Below are 17,712 nucleotides of genomic sequence, written 5' to 3' on the forward strand. Positions count from 1 at the left end.
AGAGTCATTATATTTAAATAGCTGGCAAAAGGGACACGTTTTTATTGTCTTATGAGGAGCAATAGGAACCACCCCTTATGTAAATTTTATTATAATAAATATTATAATAAAAGATTAAGATATAAGATAAAAATATTATCTTAATAATAAATGTTAGTAAGTTTGTCCTATGTCCATTTCAAAGGTAGGATCGTTTCTATCTTTAAGATTCAATTTCTTGAGCCCGAGTGATAGCACAACGGCGTTTGCCTTGCAAGCAGCCGATCCAGGACCAAAGGTGGTTGGTTCAAATCCCGGTGTCCCATATGGTTCCCCCGTGCCTGCCAGGAGCTATTTCTGAGCAAACAGTCAGGAGTAACCCCTGAGCATCGCCGGGTGTGGCCCAAAAACCAAAAAAAAAAAAAAAAAAGATTCAATTTCTTCACTGTTAATTTGTTTATAGTCAGTCACATTTCAGTAAATAGTAAGACAAAACCCAATCTATGTGCCCTAACTACAAATTCAATAATCCTTCTATTAAACATTAGAAGCTGCAATATAGTGTGCCTGAAATATTTGCATCACTTTACACATAATTATATCACTGATACCTCTAAAATGTCTCAAGCCTATTTTATGATCACAAAACAGGCTAATTTATAGATAACATGTGAAAATTAAAATCAAGTTTCCTGGACTTAAAGGTCAGATAAGTGTTAATAGAGAATTCAAAATATTTTCAATAATCACAGATTGTCAGGAAATATATTTACCCGTTTCGAAGGGCAGTGATCATTCTTTTCATCTGTCATCTTCCCACTTTTAAGTGCTTTCCTTGGATGCTTGATGGTTGTTTTTATGGCAGGTCGACATACATAGTTTTCCAGGTTCTTTGGAGGTTTTTTAGTTCTCTTAGCCTGAAGGCCAATTTTCAGTTTTAAATTTCCTTCTGAAAAATTTGTTTCCTTTACGGAAAACTGTTGCTGTGCATCAAGCAAACCATCACCTTTCCCTGAATCAATGTTTCTCTCTCGATTCCACTTGCGAAGATCCTCTTCCTCCTTTTTGTTGTTCTCTAGTTCTACTTCTCTTTTGCTCACCAGTGTGCCAGTATTTATGGCAGAGGGACTCTTTCTTGAAAATCCTTCGGAATCAGAACTCAATCCTAACATAGCAGTATTTCTAAGGTCCATCACAAGTATATGTTATTGCCAAGGAATCTTATGAAAATTTTATAGAACTCTGTTCCATAAAAAACAGGGATCTCCAAAACTTGCAACCAGCATCTCTTTCTCTGCAGGACAGACCATAACAAAAATTTATCAGAACAGAGGCAACTATTAACAAGAGAAATGGATACAGGGGAAAGTAGACAAAGAGATCAGGAGAAGCCCAAATTCATAATTAAAAATCAAAACATTCCAAAAGTTTGGATTTCAAATCATTTAGTAAAGTTTAAAACTTCAAAATGTGGGGTGTGAGAGATAGTATAGGCAGGCAGAGCATTTATCTTGCATGTGTTAGACCTGGATTTGATCCCAGGTACACCACCATTATGGTCCTGAGTCCCACCAGGAGTGATCCCTGAGTGCAGAGGCAGGAATAAGCCCTGAGCATCAGGTATGGTCTCAAAACAAAAAAAATTTCAAAATGCTTATTATTCAACATACCATGAATAAGTAGAAATTAATACTAAAAGCCACTGAGAAGTCAAGCAAACAATTTAAATAAGAAGTTTTATATATTTCACTATCTCTAAATTTCAAAGGAATGTATTCTTACATCCTGAATTTAAGTCTCTCAGAAACAGATCAATAGCACAGCAGGTAAAGGACATTCCTTCAACAACCTCCTGGTATCCCTTATGATTAGTCCTCTCCCTGATCACAACGAATATATTCCTGAGTAACCTTTGAGTACTGCTGTATGTAGACCAAAAACTAAGCTAATTAAAAAACCAGTCTCACTCAAAGTAAATAATAAAGACTTTGGGAATAAACATATAACAACATTTTGGGGTTTTTAGGATTGGACTCAGGCTGAAATATTTGTTGTTGGTATAAACTTTTGAGTTCACTCATTTATCTATTCATTCAAAAATGTGTTAAGACTGCAATACTCTAGAAATCCAGTATTCAGAATGTAGGTACAGTTCCTAAACTGGTAAGGTTTATACTCTGTGAGAAAGACAATGCCAAATATGAAAATGATAACAACTGTTACAAAACTTTGAAAACCAGAAATTTAATGACTCAATGGCACACTTCAATTCACAAGTCCATTTCATGTGTGTGTGTGCACATAAAAATTTTTTGGCACTGGAGATCAAACACGGAACCTCACATGTACAAGACAAGTACTCTACTGCGGAACCACATTCCTTCAATATATTTTAAACCATCTGATTTATTATTTTGCAATAAAACAACTTAAATCTAGACAGGGCTATCCCCTTCTTATAAATTAAGATCTGCAGGAAACCAGATTACCAAATTTTAAGATTGAATATAAAATCCACGTACCCATATTATTCCTGAGATGTATGAAGCATACATCTGAATTAAGATCTAGGATCTAAAAAGGGAAATCTTATTCCTTAGAAAACATTTATGAAGCAAAATATTTTATACCTTAAATGATGTGCCCTTAAGAGTTCTCTTTCTAGAGGGCCAGGAAAAGTTTCTTATATTTTGTTTTGGTTTTTGGGCCACACACTGAAGTGGCTCAAGGGTTACTCCTGGCAGGCTTGTGGGAACTATACAGAATGCCAATCATTGAACCTCAGTAGGCTGTGTCCAAGGCAAATCCTTACTTGCTCTACTCTCCAGCTATAAACTGTTTCTTTTGCTAATTTGCATGTGGAGTCCCAAATTCAATCCCAGGTATAGCTTGGAGTAATAACTCCCCTAGCATGGCCAGATGTTGGCCACCCTTACAAACACCTCCAAATACAGCTAAGTGTTTTCTTTACAAAAAATACTGTAAGATTCTCAAGGATAAAAAAAAAAAACATATACAAGTATTTTTACATTCCTACAAGAAAATGAGTAAGATGCCTAGCCAGTGGCCAGTGACTGGCACAAACTGCCAATAATAGTGCGATAAACTTAATTCATGAAGAATTAATTACTGGTTTTTGAGCCACACCTGGTGGCACTCAGGGCTTACTCCCAGTTCTGCTCTTAGGGGTCACTCCTGGCAGGGTCAGAGAACAATATGGGGTGCCATGATTGAAATACACAGGCTGTGTGCAAGACAAGCACTGTACCTGCTGTACTACTGCTCTGGCTCCAATTTATTATTATTATCACTAGTAATATCAGCAGAATCTCAAGCATTAGACACATAATGGCCAAATAACTCAACTATTTTGTTTCTTCTTTGTTCATTCTCAAATGACTGAAAGAAGAATCTTCTAACAATTCAATCTTACAGTCTACTATTTAATATACCAACACTTACAGTGACATTTAAAAGCTTTTCATTGTCAAATGGCTTATTCTTACTTTTCAACAAACATCCCTCATGATTTAGTCAATTCAAAATCTTTTTTTAGGCTACACCCAGTCATGCTCAGGGCCTACCTACTCCTGGTAATTTTCAAGGGATCTACATAACGCAATGCTGGGGATTTGAATCGGGGATCAGTCTCGTTCATGCAAGGCCTTTCCCACTATACTATCTCTACAGCATACAATTCTAATTTTTTTTTTGGGGGGGGTCACACCCGGCAGTGCTCAGGGGTTACTCCTGGCTTCGTGCTCAGAAATTGCTCCTGGCAGGCACGGGGGACCATATGGGACGCTGGGATTCGAACCGATGACCTCCTGCATGAAAGGCAAACACCTTACCTCCATGCTATCTCTCCAGCCCCAATTCTAATTTTTTTACTGTTCCTAACAAAGCATTTTTATTTCTGCTTCTTTGCTCTATGTTTTCTTTCTCTTTGATAGTAAAAGTGCTTGCATGAACATGACTGTATTACAAAAACAAGAGTGCTTAAAGTTTTGTAACCTAGATAGATAAAACAGTAAGGTGCTTATTTTGCATGAATCCAATCTTGGCTGGATCCCTGCCACCATCTTTGGTCCCAAGGGCAACTGAGCACCTCTAGGTTTAACCAAAATAAAGCCTTGTATCTTGATCGTATGAGGTCACTGAAATTCAAAATCCTCAGAAAACCATGCTTTTTCAGAACTCAATAGAGACAAAATACTGATTTTGTCTACTTATTTTTCTTCTAGTTGATGGATAACAGGTCCATGTTCTCAGACCTACAATTAATCCTACACTGACGTGATCCTTCCCTATCATCTATATAGGATCACAATTTGGATAATTAACTTTGTCTTTTTTTTTTTGGTTTTTGGTTTTTGGTTTTTGGGTCACACCCGGCGGTGCTCAGGGGTTACTCCTGGCTGTCTGCTCAGAAATAGCTCCTGGCAGGCACGAGGGACCATATGGGACACCGGGATATGAACCAACCACCTTTGGTCCTGGATCGGCTGCTTGCAAGGCAAACACCGCTGTGCTATCTCTCCGGGCCCAACTTTGTCTTTCTTGATGCACATTTGTCAGCTACATCTGCAAATGAAATAGAATTAAAATGTAAACTTCAGGAGCTCAAGCAATAGCACAGAGGTAGGATGTTGGTAGCTGACCCAAGAAGGACCTGGGTTCGTCTCCGCATCCCACTGGGCCCCAGTCTGCCGGGGTGATTTCTGAAAGCAGAGCCAGGAGTAACCTGAGTGTCACCAGGTGTGCCCGTTCCCCAAAAAAAGTAAGCTTCATAAGGGTAGGGACTACTTCTGGCTTGCTTACAATGTTTTTTCTCCAGCAGGTGGAATGATTGAAATTATGTCATTTAGTACCCAATAAATGAGCAAATTAATTAATTTTAAGGTCGCTAAAGATTTCTAATACAACGTTTAACATGTAAAAATGTTTTCTTACATAACAGATTCTTGTTTTACAATGAGAAACCTATATGCAAGTTTTGTTATTGTGTACTGACATTTCAGATACCAACATCTGAAAATTATTTTGAAACACCAATATTTCAGATAAATACCTTAATTTCACATAATAGCTACCAAATCATACTCAACCAATTATATATCTATCATCAAAGCTGTTCTCAGCAAAACAGACTTAATGATCTTACTATAAATTTCTTTTTTTTTTTTTAAAGATAATGTTTTATTTCACAGAATTATTTATGGTACATAGTGACAATGAAATGAGGGGCATTCCCACCACCAGTGTTGTCCTCCCTCCAACCCCATTCCCAGCATGCATCCCATATCTCCTTCCTTTTCCCCCCAGAATACTGGTGTAACGGTCTCCACTTTACAGCTTGTTGTAGATCATCTATTCTGTTGTCGTTTGAGATAAAAAGGATAAGAAAAAAGAAGAAAAAATTTGGTAGCAACTATCAAAAAAAGAAACAGAAAAAAAAAATGCACCTGGCTAATAAGAAAAGAAACTTACTATAAATTTCTAACCACTAAATTTAAGTAAACTTTAGTGTTGTAACAAATTTCCCTAATCCATTCACTCTATTTGTTTTTCTTTTTTAAATGCTGCTAGAGATCAAACCCAAATTCTCACAGAAGCAAGATTAAGTACTCAATAATGAACAACAATCATTGTTTCCTATCATTTCTATTTTCACTGACTTCATATCCAGTGTGATGGTAACAGAAATAACCAAAAGAAACTGCTGCAAGTTCCCACCATCTATTTATTTACCTACCTATATCTATAACTCTAGATTAAACCTATCCTACCCTGTCTTTCTATCAAAATAAATTGTCTCTACTTCCAACCTCTTTGCTTGAGGACCAAATCCTGTACCGTAGAAAAAGCAATATTTAAGTGACATTTTTCTTTCTCACATATCCAGTGGATAATGCCAATCAAAAGCATGCTAACAATACTTCATTTAAGAAAACTTCTCTTTAACCCCATGTTCTGCACTCCTGCTTCCATTACTCTTACCCTCAAAACTTGAGTTGTTTATACTCCCTATCTCTAAATCTTTTTCTTTTCCTCTCAATTATACTTTCACCATCACCTCTCAATAGAAACTAACAGCATCACCAGTATACTTCTACATTAAGTACAATAGTCTCTCCCTTCCCTTGACTTACTGGCCAGACTCTTGGGGGGTGAAGCAATAGTACAGCGGGTAAACTTTGCCTTACATGTGGCCAACCCAAATTCAATCCCCCCGACATTCCACAGGTCCCCCGAGCTGCCAGGAGTGGTTTCTGAGCACTAAGCCAGGATTAACCTGAGTGCAGCTAGGTGTGGCCCCAAAACAAAAAAGAACAATAAACAAACAAAAAAAACCACTGATTCTTACAACCCTTTTCTCTCAACCCTAAATATTGAGTGTTGCAGAGCTCACTTTTACCCTTCCAGAATCACTCCCTAAGAACAGATTTAAAGTCTTTGGCATTAAATCATAGATAGTGGGGCCAGAGTAGTGGTGCAGCGGCAGGGCTTTTGCCTTACATGTGGCTGACCCAGGACGGACTGAGGTTCAATCCCCCAGCATCCCATGTGACCCCCCCCCCCAAGCCAGGAGCAATTTCTGAGCGCATAGCTAGGAGTAACCCAAGCATCACGGGTGTGGCCCAAAACAAACAAACAAATTATAGATAGCACTTATTATTTACAAGTCCAAGTAGAAACTACTGAAATTTTTTGAAACTTCAAACTCAAATACCTATATGATAAACTAGCTTTCAAATAATTTGGCTTAGTATCTCTGAAAGCATTTTTTTATTTTTAGTTTTTGGTTTTTGGGCCTCACCCGGAGACGCTCAGGGGTCATTCCTGGTTATGCACTCAGAAATCATTCCTGGCTTGGGGGACCATAAGAGACGCGGGGGGATCAAACCACAGTCCGTCCTAGGTTAGCCACGTACAAGGCAAACGCCCTACTGCTACGCCACCACTCCAGCCCCATCTCTGAAAGCATTTCATTCTAATATAATCCAGCCCTGAATCAGTCCGTTTCACAGGCTCAATTGGAAATATTTAGGCCAAAATTTTCTAATCAGAGGGTCAGAGCAATAGAACAAACAGGTAGGACACTTGCCTTGCACACAGCTGACCTAGGTTCAATCCCCAGCAGCTTTACTGTCAGGAATCCCTGACCACAATGATATGCATGATCTTCCACACACAACCAGGTATATTCAAGCATGACAAAGCTAGCACTACACCTGAGTGTGCAAGCATCATAATCAAGTCTTTAAAAGGTAGAATTTTTCCCCTAATGAGCTATAATTTCTTTCTTTTTCTAATGCCCCAAAATCCAGGCGCAAAGTCTTCAGTACTTTCCAAAATTTGCAGAATCTATTTCTCACTACTTTGGAAGTTATGGATCAAGTGATTGTGATCTGACTTAAAGTATTTTAATACACATAACTAGTTCCTTACTTCAGTACCTGTTTCTCTTTATTCTTCTCAATAATTCAGTAATCCTTTTAAAGTCTATTTCAGTTATAGGCTCCTTGATGTGACAGAAATAAAATGATACCACTTATATTCTCTTTTATCTGAAATCATCCAGACACCACTTTTCTGTAGAAACCTTTCAATGGCTTCCTAACTCATACAAACTGAAAGTCCTGATGACGGACGGCCTAAGTGCTGTATTTAATCAGAAAGACAATTCCCAGCACTTCTCTTTAAACTCTAACCAGTCTCCAATAGCAGTTTCAAGAAAGGGAATCTTTTTTTTTTTTTTTTTTTTTTTTTTTACTAATCAAGGATCCTTGCATTTACTATACAGTAAGTATACTCCTTCCTCAGATAATCCTGTTGTTGGTTCTTTTACTTATTTTTCATCTTTTCTTAAATGTAACCTTAAAAAAGATACAAACTCTGAAAATCTCATAAAATGAAAGTAAGGCCAGGAGTAGGGTACATGCCTTGCATGTTTAAGTAACCAAGGATCTAAAAGACAAATTCACCAAGGATCTAAAAAGGACAAATACAGCACTCTCTGATTTGTTAGATACTAAACACTGTAAAACAATTCTATAACTTTAGTAACTATTTTTAAAGACCATTTCAAATATAAAATTTCCTAACATGGGTGTCAGGAAAGGAAATAAACACTTTAATAAAGCACTTACTAAAAAAAAAAAAACACACACACACAAAACCAACTATTTAAAAAACTATGAATGAACCTTCAAAGTGCATTCAGCATCAGTAAATTAGAAGTAACAAAAACATAAAAAAAACATTTGGGGCCAGAGACAGCACAGCAGTAGGGCGTTTGCCTTGCATGCAGCTGATCCAGGAAGGATGGTGGTTCGAATCCCAGCATCTCATATGATCCCCCGTGCCAGGAGCAGTTTCTGTGCACAGAGCCAGGAGTAACTCTAAGCGCTGGCAGGTGTGACCCAAAAAGCCAATCTATATGTGTGTGTGTGTGTGTGTGTGTGTGTGTGTGTGTGTGTGTGTGTGTACACACGTATATGTATATATACACACATATATACATTATATATTAACGTTCATTGAGTTCTTAATATGTGCCGAATTCTATGATAAATTTGTTTTACATAAGTATTGTCTTACTTAAGCCTCATCATCACTATGAGACAGTTCATATTTTATTTCAATTTCAGAGATGAATAACAGGTTGATGCCATAAAGTAGGGCCTAAATCTGGCTGGATTCTCTTAAATGTCTCTAATGATCATTTTTAATCCTGATGATCTTACTCTCTGACAGCTGGTATAAATGTGCTACTTGAAATTCTCTAAAATTCTCTAGAAGGTTTCTAGAGTGACACTTTCTACTGGCAATCAAACTATCTTTCCAATCATTTCATTTCCTCTATAGATTCATCATTTTCTATCCTTTGTGTTTTTTATAGGGTCATCATACTCAGTGATGATCTGGAGTCCTGGCTCTACGCTCAGAAATCACCCCTGGCAGGCTCAGGGAACCATATGGGATGCTGGGAATCTAACCACTGTCAGTCCTGGGTAGGCCACATGCAAGGCAAATGCCTTACCACTGTGCTATTTCTTGGCCCCTCTTTATCCTTTTATTAAGTAGTCTGAGCACTTCTTTAAAAGAAATCACTAGATACAAAGTTAAAAAGCTGTTGAGTTTGAGCACTTCCATAAATGTCTTGAGAATTATGACAAACAGTACACATATAGGTGCTGGAGCGATAGCACAGCAGTAGGGCATTTCCCTTGCATGTGGCTGACCCAGGACAAATCTGGGTTCGATTTAGGACCCAGTGTCCTAAATGGTCTCCCTAGCCGGGAGCGATTTCTGAGTGCATAGGCAAGAGTAACCCATGAGTGTCACTGGGTGTGGTCCCCCAAAACAAAAGCTGTTGAGTTTGAGCATTTCCATAAACGTTTTGAGAATTATGACAAACAGTACACATATATATGTGTGATCCTTTGTAGTGATAATTAGTAAGAATTCTCGATGGGCTGCATGATGGTGAATGGATGGTGAGGCCTTTCTCAGCCAGCCTGAGCGCCTGCATCCCCTTCTAGCCAGGGTCTGCAGGTTCAGGGTAGCGATGAGAAAATGACCCACCCACAGCTGTCAGATTTCAGGAGACAGGAAACTTTTTAATATTAAAGGCCCTAGCCACCATGTGTGACTTCTAAGCTAACCTTTTAAGCAGCCTCCCAAGCTGCCCTGAATTTATTTATTTTTGGTTTTTGGGTCACACCTGGCAGCACTCAGGGGTTCCTCCTGGCTCTATGCTCAGAAATCTTGCTCCTGACAGGCTCAGGGGACCAAATGGAATGCCGGGATTCAAACCACCGTCCTTCTGCATGCAAGGCAAACGCCTTACCTCCATGCTATCTCTCCGGCCCCCTGAATTTAATCCTGACTCTCATCTCTCCATGTTGCCTACTTCTCCTGAGGCTTCTTGCTGAATCTCTCTGAATCCTCCTCTCTGCCCCTTTATTAGCAACCATAATCCCCTCCCATCCGATGCTGGGAGTAAGTTGGGGAGGAGTAAAAATCCTTGATATTATGAACTTCCCATTTTAAGGAAACTAAGTGAGAAATTATAAAAGCCATAACTTAATAAAAATGGAGTGCAAATTATAATTAATATATGAAGTGTTGCTTCAAGGAGTTGGAATGAGACCCAGTTTGAGTAGGGAATAGCCAGGCAAAATATGGAGGTGAAATGATTCCCTTCCCAAAACAGAGAGAAAAAAATAAAAAAACAAAGCTACTGAAGGAAAAAAAAAAAAAAAGCCCCCAAAATAAATAAATACTGAGAGTAAAAAGAATGTATTTTTTTGACTCACTTTCCTGCCTTCAAAAACCTACTTGGGTGGCCAGAATGATAGCACAGCAGTACGTCATTTGCCTTGCACAAAGCTGATCTGGGTTTAATTCCCGGATCCCATATGGGTCCTGTCCCCAAACTACCCCCACCCCCAAGCCTGCCAAGGGCGATTTCCGAGTGCAGAGCCAGAAATAACCCGAGTGCTGCTGAGTATGACCTGGATCTAAACTCCAGCACCCCACATGGCCCCAAATCCACTAAGAGTGATTCCTGAATGTAGAGACAGGAGTAAGCCCCTAAGTGCCACCAGATGTGGCCCAAAATCACAAACATAAACAAAACCCTTTAACCTATTCAGATCTTATGAATACCAGTTGTTAGAGACTGGGCAGTGGGTTCAAACACACAGGGCTGAGGCACCACTCCTGACTGTGTGGAGGGATCACTACTGGCAGTACTAGGGAACCAACCATATATGCTTCAAGGGATTGAACTAGAGTTGGCTGCGTGCCAAGATATGTGCCTTCAACCTGTACTCTCTCCCTTCAGTCCCATGATACCACCATAGAATGTACATTATCACCAGCATGGAAACCAGTATGTGAGTTCCTTCAAAATACTAAAACTAAAGAACACCATGGTTAGTAGTAGCAAAATCTGCCACAAACACTGTAACTAGATAGTGTATTTCAACGCCACAGCTAAAAATTATGACTCTTGGTGAGCAAATGTGCAACCCCCACAGAACCAGTGTCCACAATCTCTGTACAGCACCACAGCCAAGTATGCACATAGTGACACCTGAGCTGCAAATCCTCAATGAGTTCCACAACTAAAGTACAAGCACCACAATCAAGCACACATCACCCCAATCATCTAAACAGCAAAAGAAAAGGGAAGGGGGGGAATGTTTAAAACCGTTGGATGCTTTATTTTTATTGGACTTTAGATATAAAAGTTATCAACCCTAATAATAACCTATACGTTATTATAATTATTATAAGTTATTATAAAAACCTATAAAACTTTTAAATATGGTCCAGTTGCTAAGGAATAGACTCTGGATTCAGAATCCCAGTTCTGCTATTATTTGTTTTGAACAAGGCAAACCACTTAAACTCTCTCATAGGTGAAAAGAAATTAAAGAGACAAATGGCTGGTGGTCATTTTTCTGCATTCAAGAGGCCCCTAACACTATCTGGTCTCCTAAACACCACCAGGAGTGGCTCCAAGACTGGGAAGAAAAGAACTCACTAGGGGCAAGCACAGCTGCGTTTGCCTTGCAAGCAGCCGATCCAGGACCTAAGGTGGTTGGTTCGAATCCGTGCCTACCAGGAGCAATTTCTGAGTGGATAGCCAGGGGTAACCCCTGAGCAACGCCGGGTGTGGCCCAAAAACTAAAAAAAGAAGAAAAAAGAAAGAAAAAAACTTGCTAGAATTAAATTAACTACTACATCAGGGCTCTCAAACTTGTGGCAAACCAAAAAATAATGTTCACTAGAGATCAAAATCTATGATTTAAACATATTATACTCCTTAAAATATATAGCACCATGAACAGAATTCCCAACAATTATTTAATTCATCTAAAATAAAAAACCCTGAGTTAGTTTGTAATTTGGGGTTAGACGCTGGGGTCTCAAACTCGCAGCCCACGGGCCATTCGCGGCCCTCTTTACAACATTTTGTGGCCCTGCCCTAGAGGAATCTTTTGTTTTGTTTTGTTTTGTTTTAGTTGTTTGGGTCACACCCCCGAATGTTCAAGGCTTACTACTGACTTTGCTCTCAAGAATCACCTCGATTTTGCCTCCTGCGGCCCCGAGGTAACTTGAGTTTAAGACCCCTGTACTACATAAAAGTAATTAAAAACATTACTTTATACTCATTATCATTTAATTTTCTGTTCTTGTTCTGTCCCTAAATTTGTTTGGTTTGGAGTCACACATGACAGTGCTAAGTAAGGGTTTCCTCTTGGTTTTACACTCAGGGGTCAGTCACTCCTGGGAGGCTTGAGAAACCATATACAGTGCCAGGGATCAAATCCTGGGCAGTCGACATAAACTATTACATATCTATTTGTGGCCCTGTCCCTAACCTATCTCTAATATAACTATTAGTCTCAGCTATGAACAGAGCATCATACATAACCACCAAAATTGAAAGAGTTTGTTTTAGGGGTTTTTTGTTGTTGTTGTTGTTTTGGTTTGGTTTTGAGCCACACCCCACATCACTCAGGGGTTAACTCCTGGCTCTGCCCTAAGGAATCACTCCTGGGGCTGAAGCACTAGTTCAGGAAAGAGAGGGAGCTTGCCTTGAACGTGGCTAACAAAGGTTCAATCCCGGGCATCCCATATGGTCTCTGGAGTACTGCCAGGAGTGATTTCTAAGTGCAGAGCCAAGTGTAACTCCTGAGCATTGCTGGGTGTGGTTATAGGCCAAAAAACGAACAGTGATAGTGTAGGGGGTTAGAACATCCACGTGGCCAACCAAAACAAGGTTCAATCCCCCAAATTCCATATACACCCCCCCAAGCTGCTACAAGTAGGCAAACTGTGATATCCAACCAGCTGTTTATTTTATTCTGTTTTTATTTATTTATTTATTTATTTATTTATTTATTTATTTATTTATTTATTGTTTTTAGTCACACACCCAGCAAGTGTGATCTCAGGTGATGCCTGAGATCAAACCCAGATCAGCCTCAAGCAAGGCAAGCATGTACCCTGTTGTAATATGGCTCCAGAATCAAGAGCAAAAACTGATGAATGTGTGAATTTGTGTTCAGAGTACTTTTCAATCTTCAAATGACTGGAGAATATGAGTTAATTCTCTCTACTCTTCCTCCTCCTTCAAGCATGATTTCTATAACTCATCCTTCCTTCTCAGTTTGAAGGTCACTTCATCAAGAAGAGATTTCCTATTCCCTTATACAAAAGATCCCCCTGCTAAGTACTCACAAAACATACTGTAAATCTTTAATTATTTATTTATTTTTGATTTTTGGGTCACACCGGCAGCACTCAGGAGTTACTCCTGGCTCTACGCTCAGAAATCGCTTCTGGCAGGCTTGGGGGCCCATATGGGATGTCGGGATTCAAACCACCGTCCTTCTGCATGCAAGGCAAATGTCTTACCTCCATGCTATCTCTCTGGCCCTGCATACTGTATAAATCTTTTTTTTTTTTTTTTTTTGGTTTTTGGGTCACACCCAGCGGTGCTCAGGGGTTAGTCCTGGCTGTCTGCTCAGAAATAGCTCCTGACAGGCACGGGGCACCATATGGGACGCCAGGATTCGAACCAACCACCTTTGGTCCTGGGGCACCATATGGGACGCCAGGATTCGAACCAACCACCTTTGGTCCTGGATCGGCTGCTTGTAAGGGAAACACCGCTATGCTATCTCCCTGGTCCCTGTAAATCTTAACATTCATCATACAACTAAGTAAAAAACTTAATATCCATATTTCTACTAAATCATTTATTCCATGAGAATCAGAGACCATACAGCAAGTGCTTGCTTAGCACACAACCAAATCCAGTTCAATCCCTGGTACCACATATGGTCGGTCCCAGAGCCCATCCAGGATGTGATCCCTGAGCAAAACCAAGTGTAAGCCCTCAGTACCATCAGGCATGACCCAACAAATAAAAGAAATTCTGTCTACCTTACTACTAATAGCTCTGTCAAAGTACTTAAAATGTAATGTTCAAGGGGCCGGAGAGATAGTATAGAGGTAGGACGTTTGCCCTGCGTGCAGAAAGACAGTGGTTCAAATCCCAGCATCCCATATGTCCCTCGATCCTACTAGGAGCGATTTTTTTTTTTTGGTTTTTGGGTCACACCTGGCAGCGCTCAGGGGTTATTTCTGGCTCTATGCTCAGAAATAGCTCCTGGCAGGCTCAGGGGACCATATGGGATGCCGGGATTCGAACCACCATCCTTCTGCATGAAAGGCAAACGTCTTACCTACATGCTATCTCTCCGGCCCCTAGGAGCGATTTTTGAGCATAAAGCCAGGAGTAAACCCTGAGCATAGCCGGGTGTGACGCAAAAAAAAAAGGGGGGGGGGGGTCAAAGAGATAGCATGGAGGTAGGGCATTTGCCTTGCATGCAGAAGGACGGTGGTTCGAATCCCGGCATCCCATATGGTCCCCCAAGCCTGCCAGGAGCATTTCTGAGCATAGAGCCAGGAGTACCCTCTGAGTGCTGACAGGTGTGACCGAAAAACCAAAAAGAAAAATATTCAATAAATTATCTGTTGTCATAACAACAAACATACACATTATAATAATTTGGGGGGCCACACCTGACAGCACTCGGGTTACTCCAGGCTCTGTGCTCAGAAATAGCTCCTGGCAGGCTTGGGGGACTATATAGAATGCAAGGAGTCGAATCCAGGTCTGTTCCGGATTGACAGCATGCAAGGCAAATACCGCTGTGCTATCGCTCTGGTCCCCACATTACAAAAACTTTTTAGCCTTGTAGCCAAAGACTGAGAAGACAGGCAAATTAAAATCTAAACATTGGGGGCCAGAGTGATAGCACAGTGGGCAGGGCATTGCCTTGCATGCAGCTAAGCTGGGTTCCATCCCTAGCCTGCCACGAACTATTTCTAAGCAAAGAGACAGGGGTTAACCCCTGAGCACTGCCAAATATGCCTCCACCCCCAAAAATAATCTAATCAATATACTGTAACATTACAAAAATTGGTTTTATAAAACTACAAACATCTGCTCAGCCCCAAACTCAGTACCATCTCAATGAACCAGTCTGAGGTTTTAATAATATACTTCTTCATGCAAACTGGAAGCAAGAAAGCTATTGAAAACAGGCTTCAATGATAGCTTTACCCTTTGCATTTCACTGGGGGTTTTGTGTTTGTTTTGGTTTTTGAGACCCACCCAACAATGCTCAGAAGTTTCTCCTGGCTCTGTACTCAGGAATTACTCATGGCAGTGCTCAGAGGACCATATGGAATGACAGAATCGAACCTGGGCAAGCCAGATGTAAGGCAGATAGCCTGTCTGTTTTACTATAGTTCCAGCACCCTAACTGTATGTTTATGCTAAATTAATTGATCATAAGAGGTGATTTTCCATGCCTTCAAATTCTTGATTAGGGTAGTCCATTTGCAAATCTGCATTTCCCTAAATCCCTCACAAACTTAAGGTCACCATACCCTGGTTCTGGGCACACTCCAAAAACTGTTTCATCTCATAGAGGCAGAGCCTAAACTGATGCTGCTGGTAAATCAGTTGAGTTCCCTGAAGTTCCCGGTAAATGCCTTGTGGGCTCAGAATTACTTCTGTTACCGAAATCTCCAATGAAGGCATGAACAGGAGTATAGCCAACAGGAGAGTAGACAGCCACACCAGTTTGTAGTGCTGGATTATCTGGCCATAAGAACAGGGTGCCAGGAAGCAGTGGCTAGTAAACCAACAGTAAATGTAGAGCAGCAGCTGGTAGAAATGAACTGCTGGTGCTAGCCTAAGTGCAGCTCTCATCTGCGGTGCACAGCTGGCCAGAAGGGCTACATGGCAATATAAATGCAGTGCCTACAAAAACTTCATACATGATTTTGGTTGAAATGTAAAGAGTAGGACCCGGAGAGAGAGCACAGCAGCGTTTGCCTTGCAAGCAGCCAATCCAGGACCAAAGGTGGTTGGTTCAAATCCCGGTGTCCCATATGGTCCCCGTGCCTGCCAGGAGCTATTTCTGAGCAGACAGCCAGGAGTAACCCCTGACACCGCCGGGTGTGCCCCCCACCAAAAAAAAGAAATGTAAGGAGTAATATGACTTCAGTGGCAGAGCACATGACTTTGTTAATCACTCTCTACCCCAACCCCCCACCCCAGCATTGCTAGGTGTGGCTCTGGTGTCTTGTGAGCTTTTGAACTATGAACCAAAATGATGGACCACATTATCAGACTGAGCACCACTACGTATGACCATGTTTTAAAGATTTATTTTTTTCATAATACATAAGTAGGGACCTGGAAAGAGAGTACAAGATAGAGTATTTGCCTTATAGGCAGCCAACCTGGATTTGATCCCCAATACTCCATATGGTGGTCCTGAATCCTGTGATCCGTAAGTGGAAAACCAGTCCTACTCCATGTGTAGCCCCAAACCCAAAAATAATACACTGATCAGGTATGTGAAATTGAGTGTTAGTGGCAACAATCATTTTGGCAATCCAGTACTTATTACTTGTTTTTTATTAGAGTTGGATGTGGAATTGGCCCACATCCCAAGATGCTCAGAGGTCATTCCTGGCAGTGGCTTGAGGAACCATGCCCTATTGGGATGGATCCAAGCTAACTGAAACTCCAATGAGGAGAACATATGACCGAATCCTGAACTATCTCTAAAGTCCCTTGTGTATAACTGAAATCCAACAACAAACATGTTTGTAATCATGGTGCTTAAAGATACTATTTTTTTTGTTTTGTCTTTTGTTTTTGGGCCACACCCAGTGACACTCAGGGGTTACTCCTGGCTATGTGCTCAGAAATGGCTCCTGGCTTAGAGGACCATACAGAATGCCAGGATGGAACTGAGGTCCGTGCTGAATCAGCCGTGTGCAAGGCAAATACCCTACCGCTGCACTATCACTACAGCCCCTCTTAAAGACATTATTAAAAAAAAATAGGGCCAGAGAGAAAGCACGGAGGTAGGGCATTTGCCTTGCATGCAGAAGGACGGTGGTTCAAATCCCGGCATCCCATATGGTCCCTTGAGCCTGCCAGGAGTGATTTCTGAACGTAGAGCCAGGAGTAATTTCTGAGCGCTGCCGGATGTGACCCAGAAACCAAACAATAAATAAAATAAATAAATGAAGTTCCAGACAGGAGCGGTAACATCTGCCTTGCCCGCACTAGCCTAGGATGGACCACGGTTCGATCCCCCAGCGTCCCATATGGTCCCCCAAGCCAGGAACGATTTCTTTCTTTTTTTTTCTTTGTTTTTTTGGTTTTTGGGTCACACCCAGCAGTGCTCAGGGGTTACTCCTGGTTGTCTGCTCAGAAATAGCTCCTGGCAGGCACGGGGAACCATATGGGACACCGGGATTCGAACCAACCACCTTTGGTCCTGGATCGGCTGCTTGCAAGGCAAGCACCGCTGTGCTATCTCTCCGGGCCCAATTTCTAAACACATATCTAGGAGTAACCCTTGAGTGTCACCAGGTGTGGCCCAAAACAAACAAACAAAAAAATGAAGTCCCCTACTGCATTTTAAATTTTATTTTTATTGGTGGGGGTAAGAGTCAGAACCATTAGTGCTCAGGGCATACTCCTGGCTCTGCACTCAGGATCTCTCCTAGCAGGTTTGAGGTACTTTAAGTCACCTGCAAGGCAAGCACCCTACTCTCTTGTACTCACTCTAAATTTAATTTTTTTTTTTGTTTTTACTTTGTTTTGGTGCC

At 40.8% G+C, this 17,712-nt stretch overlaps 2 protein-coding genes across 3 annotated transcripts in view; both read right to left on the bottom strand.

Annotated features, from left to right (window-relative positions):
* The window catches only part of LOC126020739 (farnesyl pyrophosphate synthase-like), a 340,408-nt gene that overhangs the window by 270,532 nt on the left and 52,164 nt on the right, over nucleotides 1-17,712 (bottom strand). The window lies entirely within an intron of this gene.
* The window catches only part of ASH1L (ASH1 like histone lysine methyltransferase), a 178,512-nt gene that overhangs the window by 150,123 nt on the left and 10,677 nt on the right, over nucleotides 1-17,712 (bottom strand). The window contains 1 exon segment of the mRNA XM_049782187.1: nucleotides 753-1,273. Coding sequence (XP_049638144.1) covers nucleotides 753-1,172 — 420 coding nt within the window. The 5' untranslated portion in view covers nucleotides 1,173-1,273.

The sequence above is a fragment of the Suncus etruscus genome, chromosome 10 (assembly GCF_024139225.1).
Source record: "Suncus etruscus isolate mSunEtr1 chromosome 10, mSunEtr1.pri.cur, whole genome shotgun sequence".
In the NCBI taxonomy this organism is placed as follows: Eukaryota; Metazoa; Chordata; class Mammalia; order Eulipotyphla; family Soricidae; genus Suncus; species Suncus etruscus.